The 15,053-nt window shown below is 47.5% G+C and overlaps 1 protein-coding gene across 2 annotated transcripts in view; it reads left to right on the top strand.

Annotated features, from left to right (window-relative positions):
• Nucleotides 1–525: 525 nt before the first annotated feature.
• Nucleotides 526–15,053, top strand: part of USP22 (ubiquitin specific peptidase 22) — an 87,230-nt gene continuing 72,702 nt past the window's right edge. Inside the window, exon 1 of one of the 2 annotated variants that reach the window (XM_048961987.1) lies at nucleotides 526–749. In XM_048961987.1, coding sequence (XP_048817944.1) covers nucleotides 624–749 — 126 coding nt within the window. In that variant the 5' untranslated portion in view covers nucleotides 526–623. The remainder of the gene's footprint in view (nucleotides 750–15,053) is intronic. The other variant, XM_048961986.1, reaches the window with a different exon arrangement.

Here is a 15,053-nt window from a genome sequence, read left to right as displayed (position 1 = left end):
GGAGGAGGAAGGAGACGGCGAAGGAGGCGGGGGGGAGAGGTTTAAAGAGACAGGAGCCGAGCGGGCGGCCGGCTGGGGAGAGGGAGCGGCGGCGGGCGGAGACTCGCCCCTTCCCCACACACGCGCTCCGTTCGCACCGGGGCCGCCGCCGCCGCTTCCAGGCCCACCCCCCTTCCTTCCCTTCCGCTTCTATGAGGTAGAAGGGAGCGGCGGCCACTCCGGGGGCGGCAGCGGCCGCTCTCAGCCGCCGCCTCCTCCTCCTCCTCCGCCTCAGAGAGAGCCCCATCTTTGTGTGCGAGGCAGGGAGAGAGGGAGGGGAGCGCTGCCCGCCCGCCGCCTCCACCGCCGCGCTTTGTTCGGAGCCGGGGGCTCTATGTGCCTGCCGCCCGCCCGGCAGCCCGCGGGAACGGAGGCGGCGGCGGGAGGCGGCGTGAGGAGGGGCCGCAGCCCCTGAGGGCGGTGGCGGCGGCAGGGAGGGAGGGTGGGGTGCCTGGGGGGGGCGCGCGGCCGCCCCGTGCCGTGCCCGCGCCCGCGCGGCCGCCGCCGCCGAGGGGGGGAAGGGGCCGGCAAGCTGCCCGCCGGCCCGGCCCGTCGGCGAGAGGATTGATGTGGGGGGGTCTGACATGAGTCCGCCGGCGGCCGGGTGCTGCCATGTGACCGGCTTCAAGGTGGAGAACTGGAAGCAGAACCTGAGGGCCATTTACCAGTGCTTCGTGTGGAGCGGTTCGGCCGAGACCAGGAAGCGCAAGGTACCGGGGGCGGCCCCATCCAACCCCCCTGCACTCCCTTCCTCTCCTCTTCTTTCCTCTCCTCGGGCCCGCGGTTCCCGGCACGCGGTCGCGGGGGTGGGAGGAGGAGGCGGCCGTGGGTGCCTCGCGGTGCGGGCACGGCGCGGTGCGGGCACGGCTCGGTGCGGGCACGGCGCTGGGGCCGCGCGCCGCCACCTGCCCTGCGCCGCCTTCCCCCTCCCGGGGCCGTTCCGCAGCGCCGCCGCCCCCCGGAGGTGCGGAGCCCTTTTCCCGGAACACGGCGGAGGCTGCGGGGAGGGGAGGGGAAAGGGGGGGGGGGGGGGGGAGGGGAGAGCCCCGGGGCGATGGGCACGGCCCGGCCCGCGGCGGGGCTTTGTGCCGCAGGGAGGAGTGGGGGAAGGAGGCACAATGGCTGAGAGAGGCGGGGGGGAGTTGAGGGAGGCATTTCTGGTGTTTATTTACATACATCTATATAATATAGGTTGCTTTTTCTTTTTCTTTGAAGATCGGTGGTCATCCGGTTGCAAAATGGGATTCTTGGAGGGTTGGGGGGGAGGGGGGGAGAGGAGGAACTGAGAGGGCGTAGGGCGCGGAGGGGGGATAAGGAGCGAGCCGGGGGTGCGAGCGCTCGGGGCACGCGCTGCGCAGCGCCGCAATCCGCCGCGATGAGGGCAGACGTGCCCGTCCCACCTGTGTGCGGCAAACCCGGCCCGGCCGTGTGAACGCAGTGCCGAGGAGCCCAACCGAAGCCTCCCGCTGCCCTCCGTTGCCGTCCAACTAGTTCGTACTAACAAGTGACTTTGCAGATTTCTGTGGCTGGTGATGTTAATGGCCGAGGAGGGGACTGCAAGAGACGGCGCGGCTGAACTGCGGTCTGGGACGGCCTGCCGGGCTGTGGGCAGCTCTCAAAGAGCTGGAGGTGTGCGTTGGGCTGCGGGGCTGAGCCGCCCGCTGTGTGTGCCCGGGGAATCCCATCTTGCGGTGTTTTACTTAAAGGGGGGTGGGAAATGGAATCGCTGAAGAGAAGTTTCAAAGTTAGTCCCTTGTTTGAGAGCCCTGCAACGTACAGCCGAAGTTGTGTTCTGCAGAGCTAACCGGGTGCAAGCCAGTGTCGTGAGGTATGTTAGTCAGAATTTGGTTTTATTTAACCTTTGGTGTGTCAGCATACAGATGGCTTTGTGGGACAGAATACTTAGGGCTTAAATAGAGGGGAATGTGTACAAGTGCTGCAGAAGAAAAGAAAGAGCGAGGTAAAAAAGTGTCACAGAGAAATAGGGTTGTGTTATATGGGAGCAGGAAACCCATCAGCATCAGCAAGGTGAACACTTTAGCTTTCATTATTTTGAATGAGGAGCATCCTTTACAGCCCTGGTCTGCTGTTAGTTTGGTTTCTGCTGAAATCTGTCACTAGTGATGCGCTTCTTATTGCTCAAAAAACAGCTGGCAATAAATGCTCATTGTAATCAATCTGTGCTCCCAGCTTCACCCCTTTGGACAGGCAGGCTCATAAGGCAGAACAGGATGGTTCCAAAATCATCTCATCAAAAGCATCCCTTTCCCAGATACATGCTAAAAATGCCTTTTGTTTTTAAGCAGATTTCCAGTCTGAAAGTAGTTGGATTCTGAGTTCGGCCAACCTGAGATGTGTGGGAGTAACCATCACATACAGGGAAGTGTTTTGTGTGCTTGGATTTGGGATAAGTTCCTATGTTCATAAAGGTAGAGGGAAGTTTATGAGCAACTACGGTGCTTATCTCCTATACACGGATGTGAAACCTTCTCCTGTGGAATTTTTCTTTGCTTTCCATGTTTATCCTATACATATTTTATGCATCAAACTTCATAGCAGCATTTTCTGGTTTTGGGCACGTAATGTGATAACTAGAAAATAACCCACTGTCCTTTACATAAGATCATATTTGTCTCTCTATATACATTCACACAGTGTGCGTATATTAGGAGCACAGCCCTGATGTGGCGAGGATACCAAATATTTCTTGGTGAGAATTCCCATTCTTAGCTCTAATCAAAGCAATGAGGTCAAATAAAGGTTTGGTAGAAGGTAATTCTCATTTTCTGTTGCAAAACCCAGGGACAGTTGCATCCTTCATTTGGCACAGCAAACGTTCACAAAATGCAGTTGATCATTAATGGAAGCATTGATTAATTTCACTGTTATTCAGACGAACCTAGCTGTAAAACAGCAAGCAAACCCAGCCGTTTTGGCTGTTGGTGCTTGGGAGCCAGATGTTAAATTGTTGGGTCTCTGGGCTGCTAATGTTCCATCCCTCCTAGGGCTGTCTTAAAAATCCAGATAGCAGTAGGAACTGCAGGGGGCAGAAAGTGTCCGCTGCTCCTGTTTCGCTTACACCGCTTACTGCATTATGCTTTGGAAGACCATTTTGACACTTCTTGCTGCTTGCTATTTGTTTTTAATACGTACCTTTCCTGAGAATAACCTTTTAGGAGCTGCAGCCCTCAGTTCAGTGTTCTTCACATCCGGAGTTTTTAATAAAATAGCTGCAAAGCACTGTTTGTAGTTGGAAAGCCATTTCCTGTACCTATATCTGAATTCCCAATCAGAAGGAAGAGGTAATTATGAGAATACCTTCGTTAATGCTGGAATTCTGGTGAAGGATTTGGGGGTATGTTTGCTTCCAAAGCGTTGTCAGCAGTGGAATTTCAGCTTCCAAAGTGTTGTTCTGCCTCCTTCCAGGGGCTGAGCTGTAGCTTTCTGTGCTGTGGCCAAGGCGATGAGCGCAGCAGTTGTGCTGCATGCTGCTGTAGGCAGAGCTTTGCTGTAGTGCAAACGTGCTGCTGCTGGTAAAGCCTGAGGGAAGCATTGTCTTGTTTGAGGCGTGGAATAGGAGAAGGGCTAGAGGAAGAAGTCTGAAGAACAGGTGTTGAAATTGTGGTAATGGTGATTAGGAGCTAGAGCCAGCTCTCAGCACTCATGTAAAGTGGCAGAAAATTGAGGTTGGTCATCTTGGCTTTGGGGCTTTGACCAGTGACTTGTTTTATTTGTGAGATAATGCACTGAATGGATACATGAATACAAGCTTTGCCATCACCTTCTGGAGGTCACGAGCTTTACCTTGAGTATTTTGGTGCAGAAAATACCTCGTGCTTAAGGACCTTTCATAGCGTTTCTTAGGTAAATGCGACACCACTACTTCCCATGCAGGAGTTATGGACCAGACAGAAGATGCTAAGAAGACTTACTGCCAGCCCTTTTGGATCAGCATTTCCCTTTTTGTCTGTAGCATCACACTTCAAAAGCTTTGCTTATTCCTTTACAATTGCAGATGAGAAAAATCGGTTTTGCAGTGCTGAACAGTTTCAGCTCTCCATCAGAGCACGTTTGGATGTGTAGATGCATCGTTGTCTTGGAGTTAGTAAGTAATGGCTTCAGCACTTGAAGGGCTGCTGCATTTACAGTTCAGTTCTGTCCTGCTGGACCACATACCTCGGAGGAAAGCTCTCTGCCTGGTTCTGAATGGTTCTTGCTGTCACTGCTCTGAGAAGGTGCTTGATGACATGAGAGGTCTGGTGGTCATGGGCGCAGTTGTGATAGGCACAGGGTCCTGTCTGAAGTGTCAGAATGTTTGTTCTGTTCTTCTGACAGCAGATCCAAGCATAATGGGCTGTTGGGGTTCTCTGCTCTCCTTGATGGTGGGTGTGTTCTAGGTTCTTTCCTTACATTTTAGAGCTTCTCTTGTTCTTCCATTATTCTCTGTTTGCATGGGCTCTCCAGGCTGTTGATGCTGCCAGATTTGAAGAAACATTTTTGAATGTAGGTGATGAACTGTCTATAGATCTCTTCCTCGTTCACGTGTGTGCACTTCTGACTTCGTGTGCGTCCTTCTAATAATTCATTGAGAGTTAATTCATAGATTCTGGAATCTGAAATTTGGTTCATTTTTTTTTTTTAATGTTTGAGGGGAAAAAAAAAATCTCTCTTATCAAATAAATGCTGTGTCATATTTTCAATAGCAAGCATTGTGGTTCAGTCTACGGTGCTGCATTACGTTCTTGCTGAGATGACCTCATGTTCAGAGGGTGAGCTGGTGCTGGGACTTCCCGCTGAGTGCCAGGTGAGGTGTGCTTGCTTTCCCCTTGCAGCCTTGCCCCACGTACCTGTCCAGGAACAGGGAAGTGTTGTTTAGGCAAATGCTGAGAGATGGGTAAGAAACCTTACTAAGCTGTGCAGCCTTCTCAAACTCAGTATTTTGATTTCTTAAGCTGAAATGTCCTTGTTAATTTTTCTTTAATACTTCTAGCATACGCACTAAACTTCTGGATTACAAATCCTATGGAGAATTTAACAGAGGAATCCAGGATTCAAGAAGCTCTTTTTCAGCTGCCTACTCACTTTGGCTGCCCATGTGACCTATGGTTCACTCAGGAAGGATGTTCTTGCCATGTGTTGCTGGGACTGCCTTCTCCCTGAGGGCCCATAAGGAGTGTCAGAATCAACTGCAGTCTTCATTGTTCAGCAGGTCTCATAATTGTACAACCTTCTGTAGTTCTTAACTGTCTGAGGAGTGACAAGGTCCTTAAACCTGCTGAAGGTAATGCTCTCTTTCCTCTTGCTGTGAAGATGCAGTCTGTGGTATGGGAGATACCCAGGCATTAGGTTTGCACACGTGGATTCTGTCAGCAAAGCCAGACTGACAGTGTTGTGCTGCATTTATGTCTCTGGCCTTGGAGAAGACTGTAACACAGGTCCTTGCTCTTACTGGTGCTCATGCCTGTTGTGTGTCCTGCACCATGTTTGTGTAAAGAAATAGTTGATTTCTTGGCCAAAGGTCTTGTGCCATGAACTCTGAGGTCATGAATAATATTTTTGGGCTGTGGTTTCAGAACCATCAGGACTTACAGAATCCTTACTTGTCTCTCTTGCTCTCGGATCAACGCATGCAGTCTGGTACAAAGGTTATGGAGATCCCTATCATTGAGGCTGACTAATGAACAGTAGTTCTCTATTTCTTTTTAATACAGATGGAGAGACAAAAGAGCAAAGAAAATGAAGGCTACTTCCTCGTGGAGAAACTTGTATTTCCTTCTGCAGCCATATTAGGAGTAAAAGTTTGCTGATAGCCAGGTTGCTTTTCTGGGGGTAATTGTGGCACCTCTTTAAATTTGTCTGAAGTCAGTGATCTTATTTGCTACAAGCCTCCTGAAATCTTCAGAGCTCTAAAACCAGAATGGCTGCTAATTGTGTGAAGGCAGGCAGAGCAGAATTGGTTTGCTTGAGTTGCTGGACAATCTGTTGAGCTTTATTTTAAGCCGTCAAAGCCTTAAACTCCAAACAAAGGCTAGCTGATATCCTCATTTTTGTTTCAGGCTTTAATCTGTTGCACTGACGTGAAACTGGAACTGCAAATCATTTCTGAACCTTCTACCCTCTTTCTTTCTTCTGAGGATTTTCTGTCTTGGTGAGCAGAGGAACAAGGCAGTGGCTGAATGCTGCAGGGGGACAGTGCAAGTTGCTGCTGGTGGCTTCTTCTGACTTACTGCTCCTTGAATCTTTAAGCAAACAAAGTTTCCTTTGGGATGTGCTCTGGGGATCCTGAACCAAAAACAATGCTGTGATAAATGTTAGTGTAAACTTTGTGATGGCTCATCTGTTTTAAACCAGAGAAAGGTGATCTCAGTCGTAATGCTTGTGTTTCTCGTATTAAACCTAGCACCCATAGGTTTTTCTTGGTTTTTGCATGATTGACTTGGGGCTGAGATTTCTTGCTCCTGTTTCCTGGTAGGTGGGTAGGCGTAGAGCTCTTGCCAGCCATTCATTACATTTCTTGTGATTGATGGCTGCTTGATTTTTTTTTTTTTTGTTTTCTTCTTGTGTGTTCATGGTTCACTCTTAGTTCTCCAGGTATTTCTGATGCATGACAGCATTGAAAGTGTGACAGCATTGAAAATAGATTTTGCTTATTTACCAGTTGTAGCAGCACAGTAGGAAAGGCACTCTGAAGGTGACCCATATGTGTCTTGCTGGACTTGCTAGAAATATATTGTTACAGGAGTCATCTTTGTTAGAGCCTCTCTGGATATGGAGACAGCAAGAAGTGCCTTGAGCAGCCATCTCCAGCCTCTTGTTAACTGATGGACAGTGGAGCTGAGCGAGGGAAAGGCTGTGATGACGCGAGGGTTTGCTGTGTGAGCCTGGCCTGTGTTGTCAGCAAGCAGCCCTGGAGTGTAGGGAGAGCCATATGTTACCCAAGAGGGCTGAGTTGGGAACCTTCCTGTAGCAGAAGCAGTTCTAGGAGCTGATAGATGTGTTCTGACTGGTTGAAAGCTGCATCTTGGTAGTTGTATTCTTTTGCATATTGATTTGGTTCTTGATTCTGCTAGTGCAATCAATGCTGTAGGAGTGAGTCACTGCAAAGTTAACCTCCGTTCTGTCTGGTTCAGAACACGTTTCCAAGCAGTGGTACCACATTAGTGCAGCTTGTATAGCAGCTTCAGAGGGGTGCCTGGTTTGCCTCAGTGCTAAGGCATCCTGGTGCTGTGATGGTATCTCCTGTTTTAGAAAAATACTCACTTTTATCTATTTCAAGACCTATTTGATAATCAGCAAAGTGAGCTGTTAGCAGACACCAGTTGACTCAAAGTAACCTGAGATTCGCTTTATCAGTAGGTAACAGATTAGCAAACAGTCTGTCTCCTCACAATCTTTTGTGTCTGAAAGAAAGCAAATACTCAGTCTTTTTGCAGCCATGTAGTTGTGCAGTGCATTAGTTGAGGTTTTCTCAAAGCTCATCAGTTATTTGTAACACTGCTTGAAAATTCCCTTTTTTTTGTGCGTCTGCTGCTTTTCCAAGTTGGTAAAGTTTTGGGGGCTTTTTTGCCTTCTTCCTTTCCTGTGCTTAATGGAGCTTGAAATTAACGTGACTCTGCTTGTCCGTCTTGTGCACAGTTGGTGATGCCAGCCCATCCCTGGGAAGCACTCCTGTGAAGGTCCACAGTGTGCTAAATCTGTCATCAAATGAAAAAATTGGGTCCTGGGCAAGGTGACACTGCAGGAAGGGTGACATGGTACCAAAAGTTGTTTGCAACGTGTTTAGCAGATGCAGTATCTTTTTTAGCTTAAATATTGGGGCCAGGGCAAATTGTGATGTCCCGTAACAAATGCTGACAGCAATGAACATGTCAAATCTATTAAACATCCTCGCAGTATCAGCAGTGGTGAGGAGCAGCTGGTTCAGCGTGGTGCTGCCTTCATGGTGAGTGCGACAAGAGCTCGTGTGCCACCCCACGCCCAGCCCTGCTCCTCTGCCATGCTGCTGTGCACTGGTGGTTGGCTGCCACTTACATTTATTCAGCGAGATGTGTTTATGTAGAATTAAATTGTCGAGATGATTAATCTGGGTTTCATTTAAGAGATAGTTAGAAAAATCTCATCTTTGTTGTTATGCTTTTAGCCTGGAGTGCTGCGGTGCAGCTCTTGGCCCTGTATGCTAAAGCAATTGTTCTTGTTCATGCACGTGTCAATTCACTATTTAGAAAGAAATATGTGTAACTCTAAAAATTACAAAATGAGAAATAACAACGATTCTTTTGCCTAACCCCACAGAAGGCCCAGTAATGATTGGGCACAGTTGGGTGGTGTGGTTGATGGGGTATCAAACACCAGTGTGATGTCGTGTTCCATCCGTTGTGATTGCACTGCAGTTTCATTCAGCAGCGTGTGCATCTGAGGCCAAATCCCAACAGAAAAAGACCACTTAGATTTATCTTTCTGAATTTAATGTCAAGGCATATGTGTACGTTTTGCTTTTGTTTTGTATGAAGTGCATGCATGAATTGACAGTGCAGTGTTTGTTGCTGCAGATAGAGAAAGCAGCATCCATAACCTTTGTCTTTGGGTTTTCTTGCTGGCATTGCAGTCATTTCTATGGGGTAAAAAATCCTGAAACCAAAAAGCCATTCTTCCCCTTCCCCTCCTATGCATTCAGATGTGTTCCTACCCACAAGTTAGCTTTTAAAGGACATTCTTTAGGATAAACTTGCCAAATAAAAGTAAGATTTATCTTGCACCAGATGTATGACAACTCTGTAAGTGAAGACAGCTGAGATAGCTGACTCATTCCAGTACCTCAATGGTGTTAGGTGAGCTTTTCTGACCCTGTGCCCTCTGGTGACAAACGCAGCATTTGTCTTAAGGCTGTATGTTTTTCTTTGCCTTGCTGTGCTGGGTTATCCTCATAGTAGTGCCCAATTTTGTTCTTGAGCTTTATTGCTATTCTGCTGGGCTGCTGTTGAGCAGGGTGGAATCCTCACATAGCCGTTGCTTTTGTGCATTGCAGATTTGTCATGGTTGCTCAGTAGGTACTCCCCCCACCCCGTTAATTATTAGGTATGTTTAAGAGTTGTGTTAATTCTTTGCTAATTCCTGATAGCAGTTTGTGCTCATGGTGGTGGGGTGATCTTAACAGTGATGTGGAAAGCAGAACAGGCAAAGGAATAAAAGTAGTTCCACAAGTTCTGTGTGTAAAGAGGAACAAGGCTTTTTTCTGTCACTGTAAGGCTGTTCCATGGGGAAATTCATCTTAAACTTCATCCAGGAGAATTCTGTATTAATACCTGTAATGATTTTTGTTGTCACGTAGTAATTCTGTGACTTTTGACTTTGTGATGTTTGATGTTTGTGATGCCCCCAGTAAATCCACTTTTCCATCTGTCTGTATCTCTTTCCAGCTTCTGCATTGATTCAGTTACCAGAATCGATTCAGACTTGCACATGCAGAGGAGTTGCTATCCATCACTTGTTTGCTAATTGAAGGGGCCTGAATCACAAAGTGCAATGGAGTGTTTCCAGAGTTCATAAATACATGGAGTAGCAGTGTGTATTTGTGAAATAGTGCCAAGTTTAAAAATGAATAATGCACATGGAGCATTAATGAGCTCACTTTATGGTGCTAAATAATGTTTTTGTCCATCCACGTGGTTGAGTATTTAGCTAAAAGGAAACGTAAGGGAAGAGATCATGATGGGTCTGAATTCCCAGGAACGTGTCATAACTGGAGTGCTGCTTTTTCAGGCCCTTCCTGAAAGATTTTGGGCAGCAGGAGGTGGAGTTTTGTCTTCCTTGAAGGGCTGTGTTCTGCAGAAGTCTGACTGTGGAAGAAGCATTCAGCTGGAAACTCCAGTTCAGCAGTAGCCTGAAGAATGACTGTATTACAGCAATTTGTTGTAAAGCAAGCCGTTCAGTTCTGTAAGCACCTCTGAGTTGGAGCTGTTTTGCAAACAAGGTTTTGAGCAGTGGTAAAAAACCAAACAACGAAAAAACAAACAAAAGTGTTGGCAAGGAGGAAAAAAAGTAAATTATCAAATCTGACTGACTTTAAATGCTTGAGTTAATGGGTAAAAACTAGTGATACCCGCTGGTATTAGCGAGCCACAACTGTGTGCTGGAATTGGCAAATGGTTTGAGTGGAAAAAGTGGCGTTCAGATACGGTAGGGATGTGCAGTAGCCAGGCAGTATTTGACTCGAGGAGTGTCTGGACTGTGCTCTCAGACACAGGGTTTGGATTATGGTTGGCGTTGTGTGGAGCCAAGAGTTGGACTGGATGATCCTTATGGGTCCCTTCCAACTCGGGATGTTCTGTGGTTCAGTGACTCACTGGAGGAGCAAGAGATGGGAAGTTTGGAGCTTTCTGTGCTTACTGCTGAAGATTGGCAGCTGAGAAACTGCAGTGCCTTGACTGTGGGTCTGTCTTTCCTTAGCAGTGTAAGGAATCACCAGCACCTGTCTGTGTGTTATTGCTGTCACGCCGTGCTGGTGCAAGAGTGCCATGAACCAGAAAGGACAAGAGATAAAATGGGGGGAGAAAGCCGTTTCTCTTAGTATTTCATCTGGCTTAGGAATGTGCTGTGTGTCAGCAGTGGGGTTGAATGGGAGGCTGCACAGCTGGTAGCTGGAGGGGAGGAATGATGGGAGAGAACCCAAGGTTCTGGGATTGCTGATGCTCGCCATCCCTGGAGGTGCCTGAAACTGTGAATGGGCCCTGGGCAGCCTGAGCTGGTGGGGACGGCCTGCTGGTGGTGGGCTGGGGCTGGAGGGGCTGTGAGGTCCCTTCCAACCCCACCTTCTGTGCTTCTCTGACTTCCAGCTTTTGTGCTTGGTTGCTTTTGTGGGTGTGCTAACGTGCTGAGTCGGAGAGGTGAAACTACTCTGATGTTGTGCAGTCGTGAGAACTTTTTCCTGTATGCAAATAATTTGCTCCTGCTCCAGTTTCCTTGTGAAAAATAAATGAACCAGAGAGTGTAGGATGCCTGTAATTTGTGATCAGCTATTACAGAAAATCTGCTTTTTGCATTACATTTAATTTAATGAAATGAATAGTGTTTTTCTGTGTAATCAAGTTATGAGCACTTGTTTCCCTCTTTAACAGGCCTGCCTCTAAGTTCAGATTTTATCCTTTATAATCAAACCCTGTTAAGATGTTTTAACTTCCTTGAATAATGATGGTGATTATTATTTTTGTTTAAACTATCTGGTCACAGAGCACGTGGCTCGCTCGTGCCGCGCACAGTTGAGGAGGATGGGATAATGGGATTGTAAATTAGCTATTTATGGTACTGGCTTTCCTCTGGCCCACTCCCTCGTGCAGTCTAGAGCAGCCCCAAGGCCGTTCCAAACGGTGCCAGCTGGCTGCAGCCCTGGGGGATCACTGTGGCAGATGGAGGCAGCAGGAGCAGCACAGAGCCCAGTGTGTCCTGGGGTCGGGGAGAGGTGTGGGCACCCACAGCCCCACCAGGGCAGGGTCAGGGCTGGTGCTGCCTTTGTCCCTCTGGGGCTGGGAAAGCCTGGGAGGGCTGGGGGAGCCCTGAGTTCTGCTTTTGAGATGACTGCTATGAGATTTGGCTTTTGATGCGTTTTGAGTATGTTAGCACCTCTTTTTTCTCCCTAGTTTTATGCTGCCTTCCTGTGTTTGAGTGCTGCATTCTGCAGCCTGTACAGCCAGTCAGGTCAGTAACTTAATGTTGAGCTGCTACCATGCTGCCTGTTTTTTCCTCCACTACTGAAAAATACTGCTGTCTACCTAGAAAACAAAGTTTGTTAACAGCGATGCATTTCCTTTTTTATTTTAAAAATACCTTCATGTTGCTGCCTGAGGAACTGCTGTAAGCATGCTCAAAATGGAAGATTTCAGAAGTTTTTATCGCTTCATTTTTTGAGGGGAATTTCTGGTTCTCACAGAAAGTTGTTCTGCAGAAAACTGGAGTGATGTGTAGCTGGTGCTGCAGTAGGTAGGCCTGCTCCAACTCAGCCCTGCAGCTCTGTTCATACTTGGGAACGAGCTCCAGGACAGCACAGTCTTCCAGCAGCAGCAGAACAGCCTCACCTGCAGGTGTTCTTTGTGAAAGAACATGCGTTTGATTTCAGTCAAGTGCAGGTGAGGGTAGCAACTGTGTGAAACACCTTGCAGAATCCCATTAACTGATGGCTGCTTGACCAGGAGATGTTTTCTGGCGGAGCTCAGAGATGCAAACTACCTGATGCTTTATCGTTCCCTTGCCCCAGCAGGCATTAGTCTCATTGCCTCATTAATGCAGATGACACTTCTAATCCAAGCCCAAGATAGCTGTCAAGCCTGGATTTTACTCTGATGGCATTTACTGCACAGATAGTTGATATAACACAAGATTCTGACCTGCAGCTTGGGAGGGAAAAAAGAAATAACAGCTCATGGGCTTATTTTTGTCAGATTTCTTCAAGTATCTGATCTAAATAAGCCAATAAACTCAGTACAATAGTATGTAAAAAGGCTTTCATTTCCTCAGAACAGTGTGCAGTCCTTGAGAATTAAAAACAAACCGAAGCAATACAACCTGTGGTGGTACCATGGGCCCAGCATGGACAGCCCTGCCCTCCAGTGACACTGTGCTGGAGGAGAGAGCTGTAAGCAGATGGGTCACAAAAAGCATTGCCTCACGTCTTCTCCTTATACAGCATCTCCTGCTGTTGGAGACAGAGTGCAGTAAGTTTTTGTTGGAATTGATGAGGTTTGACTGGTTTTGTTCCTTTGAGTGGTTGATTGTAGATGGCAGCAGAGAGTGCAGTTCATATAACAGCTGTGAATTTAGGTTGTGCTTCATCAAGTTGTGTTTTGGAGCAGGTGAAGATGAAGGGGTAGAGCTCTGCCCCAGAGAGCTGAAACTCGTGGGTACTGTGTGCAGAGCTGTGCCTTTAGATGAGCTTTGGTCTTCCCATCTAATAGTGTTGACTTTATCATTGAAAGCCAGCATTCAGAGCTCTAGGTGTGCTTCCCTGATTCCTTTCCAAAGCAGATTATCCCAAGCTGACTTCAATTAGCAGTCTGCTTCAGTGATTACTCCTGTTTGCTGGACGTTTTTGCCACACTGTTACATGGTGATGCTTTAAATCTCAGGGAATCTAAACATCCTAGCAAGGTAGGGGATGAGTTATGATCATTTGCTTAAAAATTTTCAATACGTTTTATAATGCAGTTCACTGGAATGTCCTCTCATTTGAGAGTTCAGAGGTCTGTGGTATCTACTTGAGGTACATGTGGTGCCATCAGGCTGTTCCTGTCACTGTAAGCGTACTTCTGTATCCAGTTTGTACTAATTGTATATTCAAGTATCTTTATTTTTTAACAGGTTGAATCCTTTTGTCCTGATTTTCCTCAGCATTGAATCCCACAGCCTCACCTGTTCATATGCTGCGAGTCATACAGCTTTGCTTCTGGGGCTTCAGTGTTTTCTTCAAGTTAAGATCTTGGGATTAGAACACTTAATCTGTGAAATCAATTCTATCAGTGTTAATATTTTATATTTCTTCTTGTTCTTGAGGCAAACTAAAGCTGCGCTGTAGGTGTAGCTGATGCTTGGTGGAATCTCTTCATAGGAGAAAGTCTTTCAAATGAGATCACAGAGCAGAAGGTGTGCTTTACAGCTCTGCCAATTTTGCAAAGCAAAAGGAGGTCTCAGTATGATGAGGCTACAAGCAGGAAGGAGGTGGCACCACAATTTCCTCAGCTTCATGGCTTTTCTTGTCCTTGTATTTTTTTCTGTATTAAACTTCCAGTAAGAAGCTTTGCTATCAGGTTTCTTCTTTTTGTGGTCTGTTAGCTGGAAAAAAGGGGTGGAGGGCTGTGAGTCTGCCAGGCAGCAGCCTGTAGAGCCGTTGGTTTTGGTGTAATGTGAGCTGTGACCTCCTGTGAGGCCGGAGCTGGCTTTGTTCTGCGTGTAGCTTGCAGGTGAAGGCACGTGGTGCTGCGGGACGCAGGTCCGACAGACGCAGCCGGTAGGTGTGAGTAATGCTCCTCATCGCGGTGGTTGCTTCTCTGCACAGATTGCCTGCAGTTTTTGGAGCAGTGAACGTCATGTCAGGTTGGTTTGTCTGGATGCTCAGATGTTTCTGCGTTAGCCAGAAGCCTGTTGGGCTGCTCTCCTCTGTAACTCTTCTTTAGAGCGCATCCTCTGTTGTAGGCAGTGTCTTTCTCCTTTCATACCTGGAGTTTCACTTGATGGCCTTCTTCATCTGTACACTGCTTTCTTCCTCAAAATTATCAGTTTGTTTACAGTTTAGGCAAATGTCTGCATTTTGTGCTATTAACCCCTTACTGTGTGCTCACCCTTTCAGGTCCAAGCCCACAGTGCTGCTCCTGGCGCTATCTGAGCACGCTGCTCTTCGTGCCAAGGTTGTAAGTGTTAATCTTGCTGCAGACTGGGGTGATAATTCAGTGCTGTCACAGCAACACATGCTTAAAGTTGCTTCTTGCCAGATATGTTGGCTATATTCTCACCAGAGAAAATTATTTCAGGAGTCTTATTGCGTAGCCATGTGCCGTAGAACATGCAATCAGCCTCCCTTCCCCCTGTTTATGGCTGTTCTGACTGCGGGGGAGAAAGACTGTTGTCCAGTGAGACGCATTGCTGTGGAGCACGAGTGAAGAGGTGGGTGAACTTCTGGTCATGGGCATCATGCTTCTGTTGTGCCTCGAGGGCAGCTGTACTTGGTGTTGGGGCTGAGAAGGGCAGAATGCTTTTAAGGTAGGTTGGGTGGAATTGAAAAGGGAATTGAACAGTGCCCCCTGTGCTGTTTTGGTTGTGTGATCTGCAATAGTTAGGTATTGTGAAAGCTTTACATTTTCTTTAGAAATGTGCTAGTGGATTAATTTGATTCTGAGGGACTGTAACTTTTCCTGCCCCCATATCTTTACAGTCTTCTGAAAGACATTTTGAGAGCTACTTCTTACTTGCTAGCGACTGACGCTGCTGCCTCTAAGAGACTCCTTCAGCTAGGTTAAGCTCTTCTAATGTCA

This window comes from Lagopus muta, chromosome 15 (assembly GCF_023343835.1).
Source record: "Lagopus muta isolate bLagMut1 chromosome 15, bLagMut1 primary, whole genome shotgun sequence".
In the NCBI taxonomy this organism is placed as follows: Eukaryota; Metazoa; Chordata; class Aves; order Galliformes; family Phasianidae; genus Lagopus; species Lagopus muta.
This window is presented reverse-complemented; position numbering and strand designations above follow the sequence as displayed.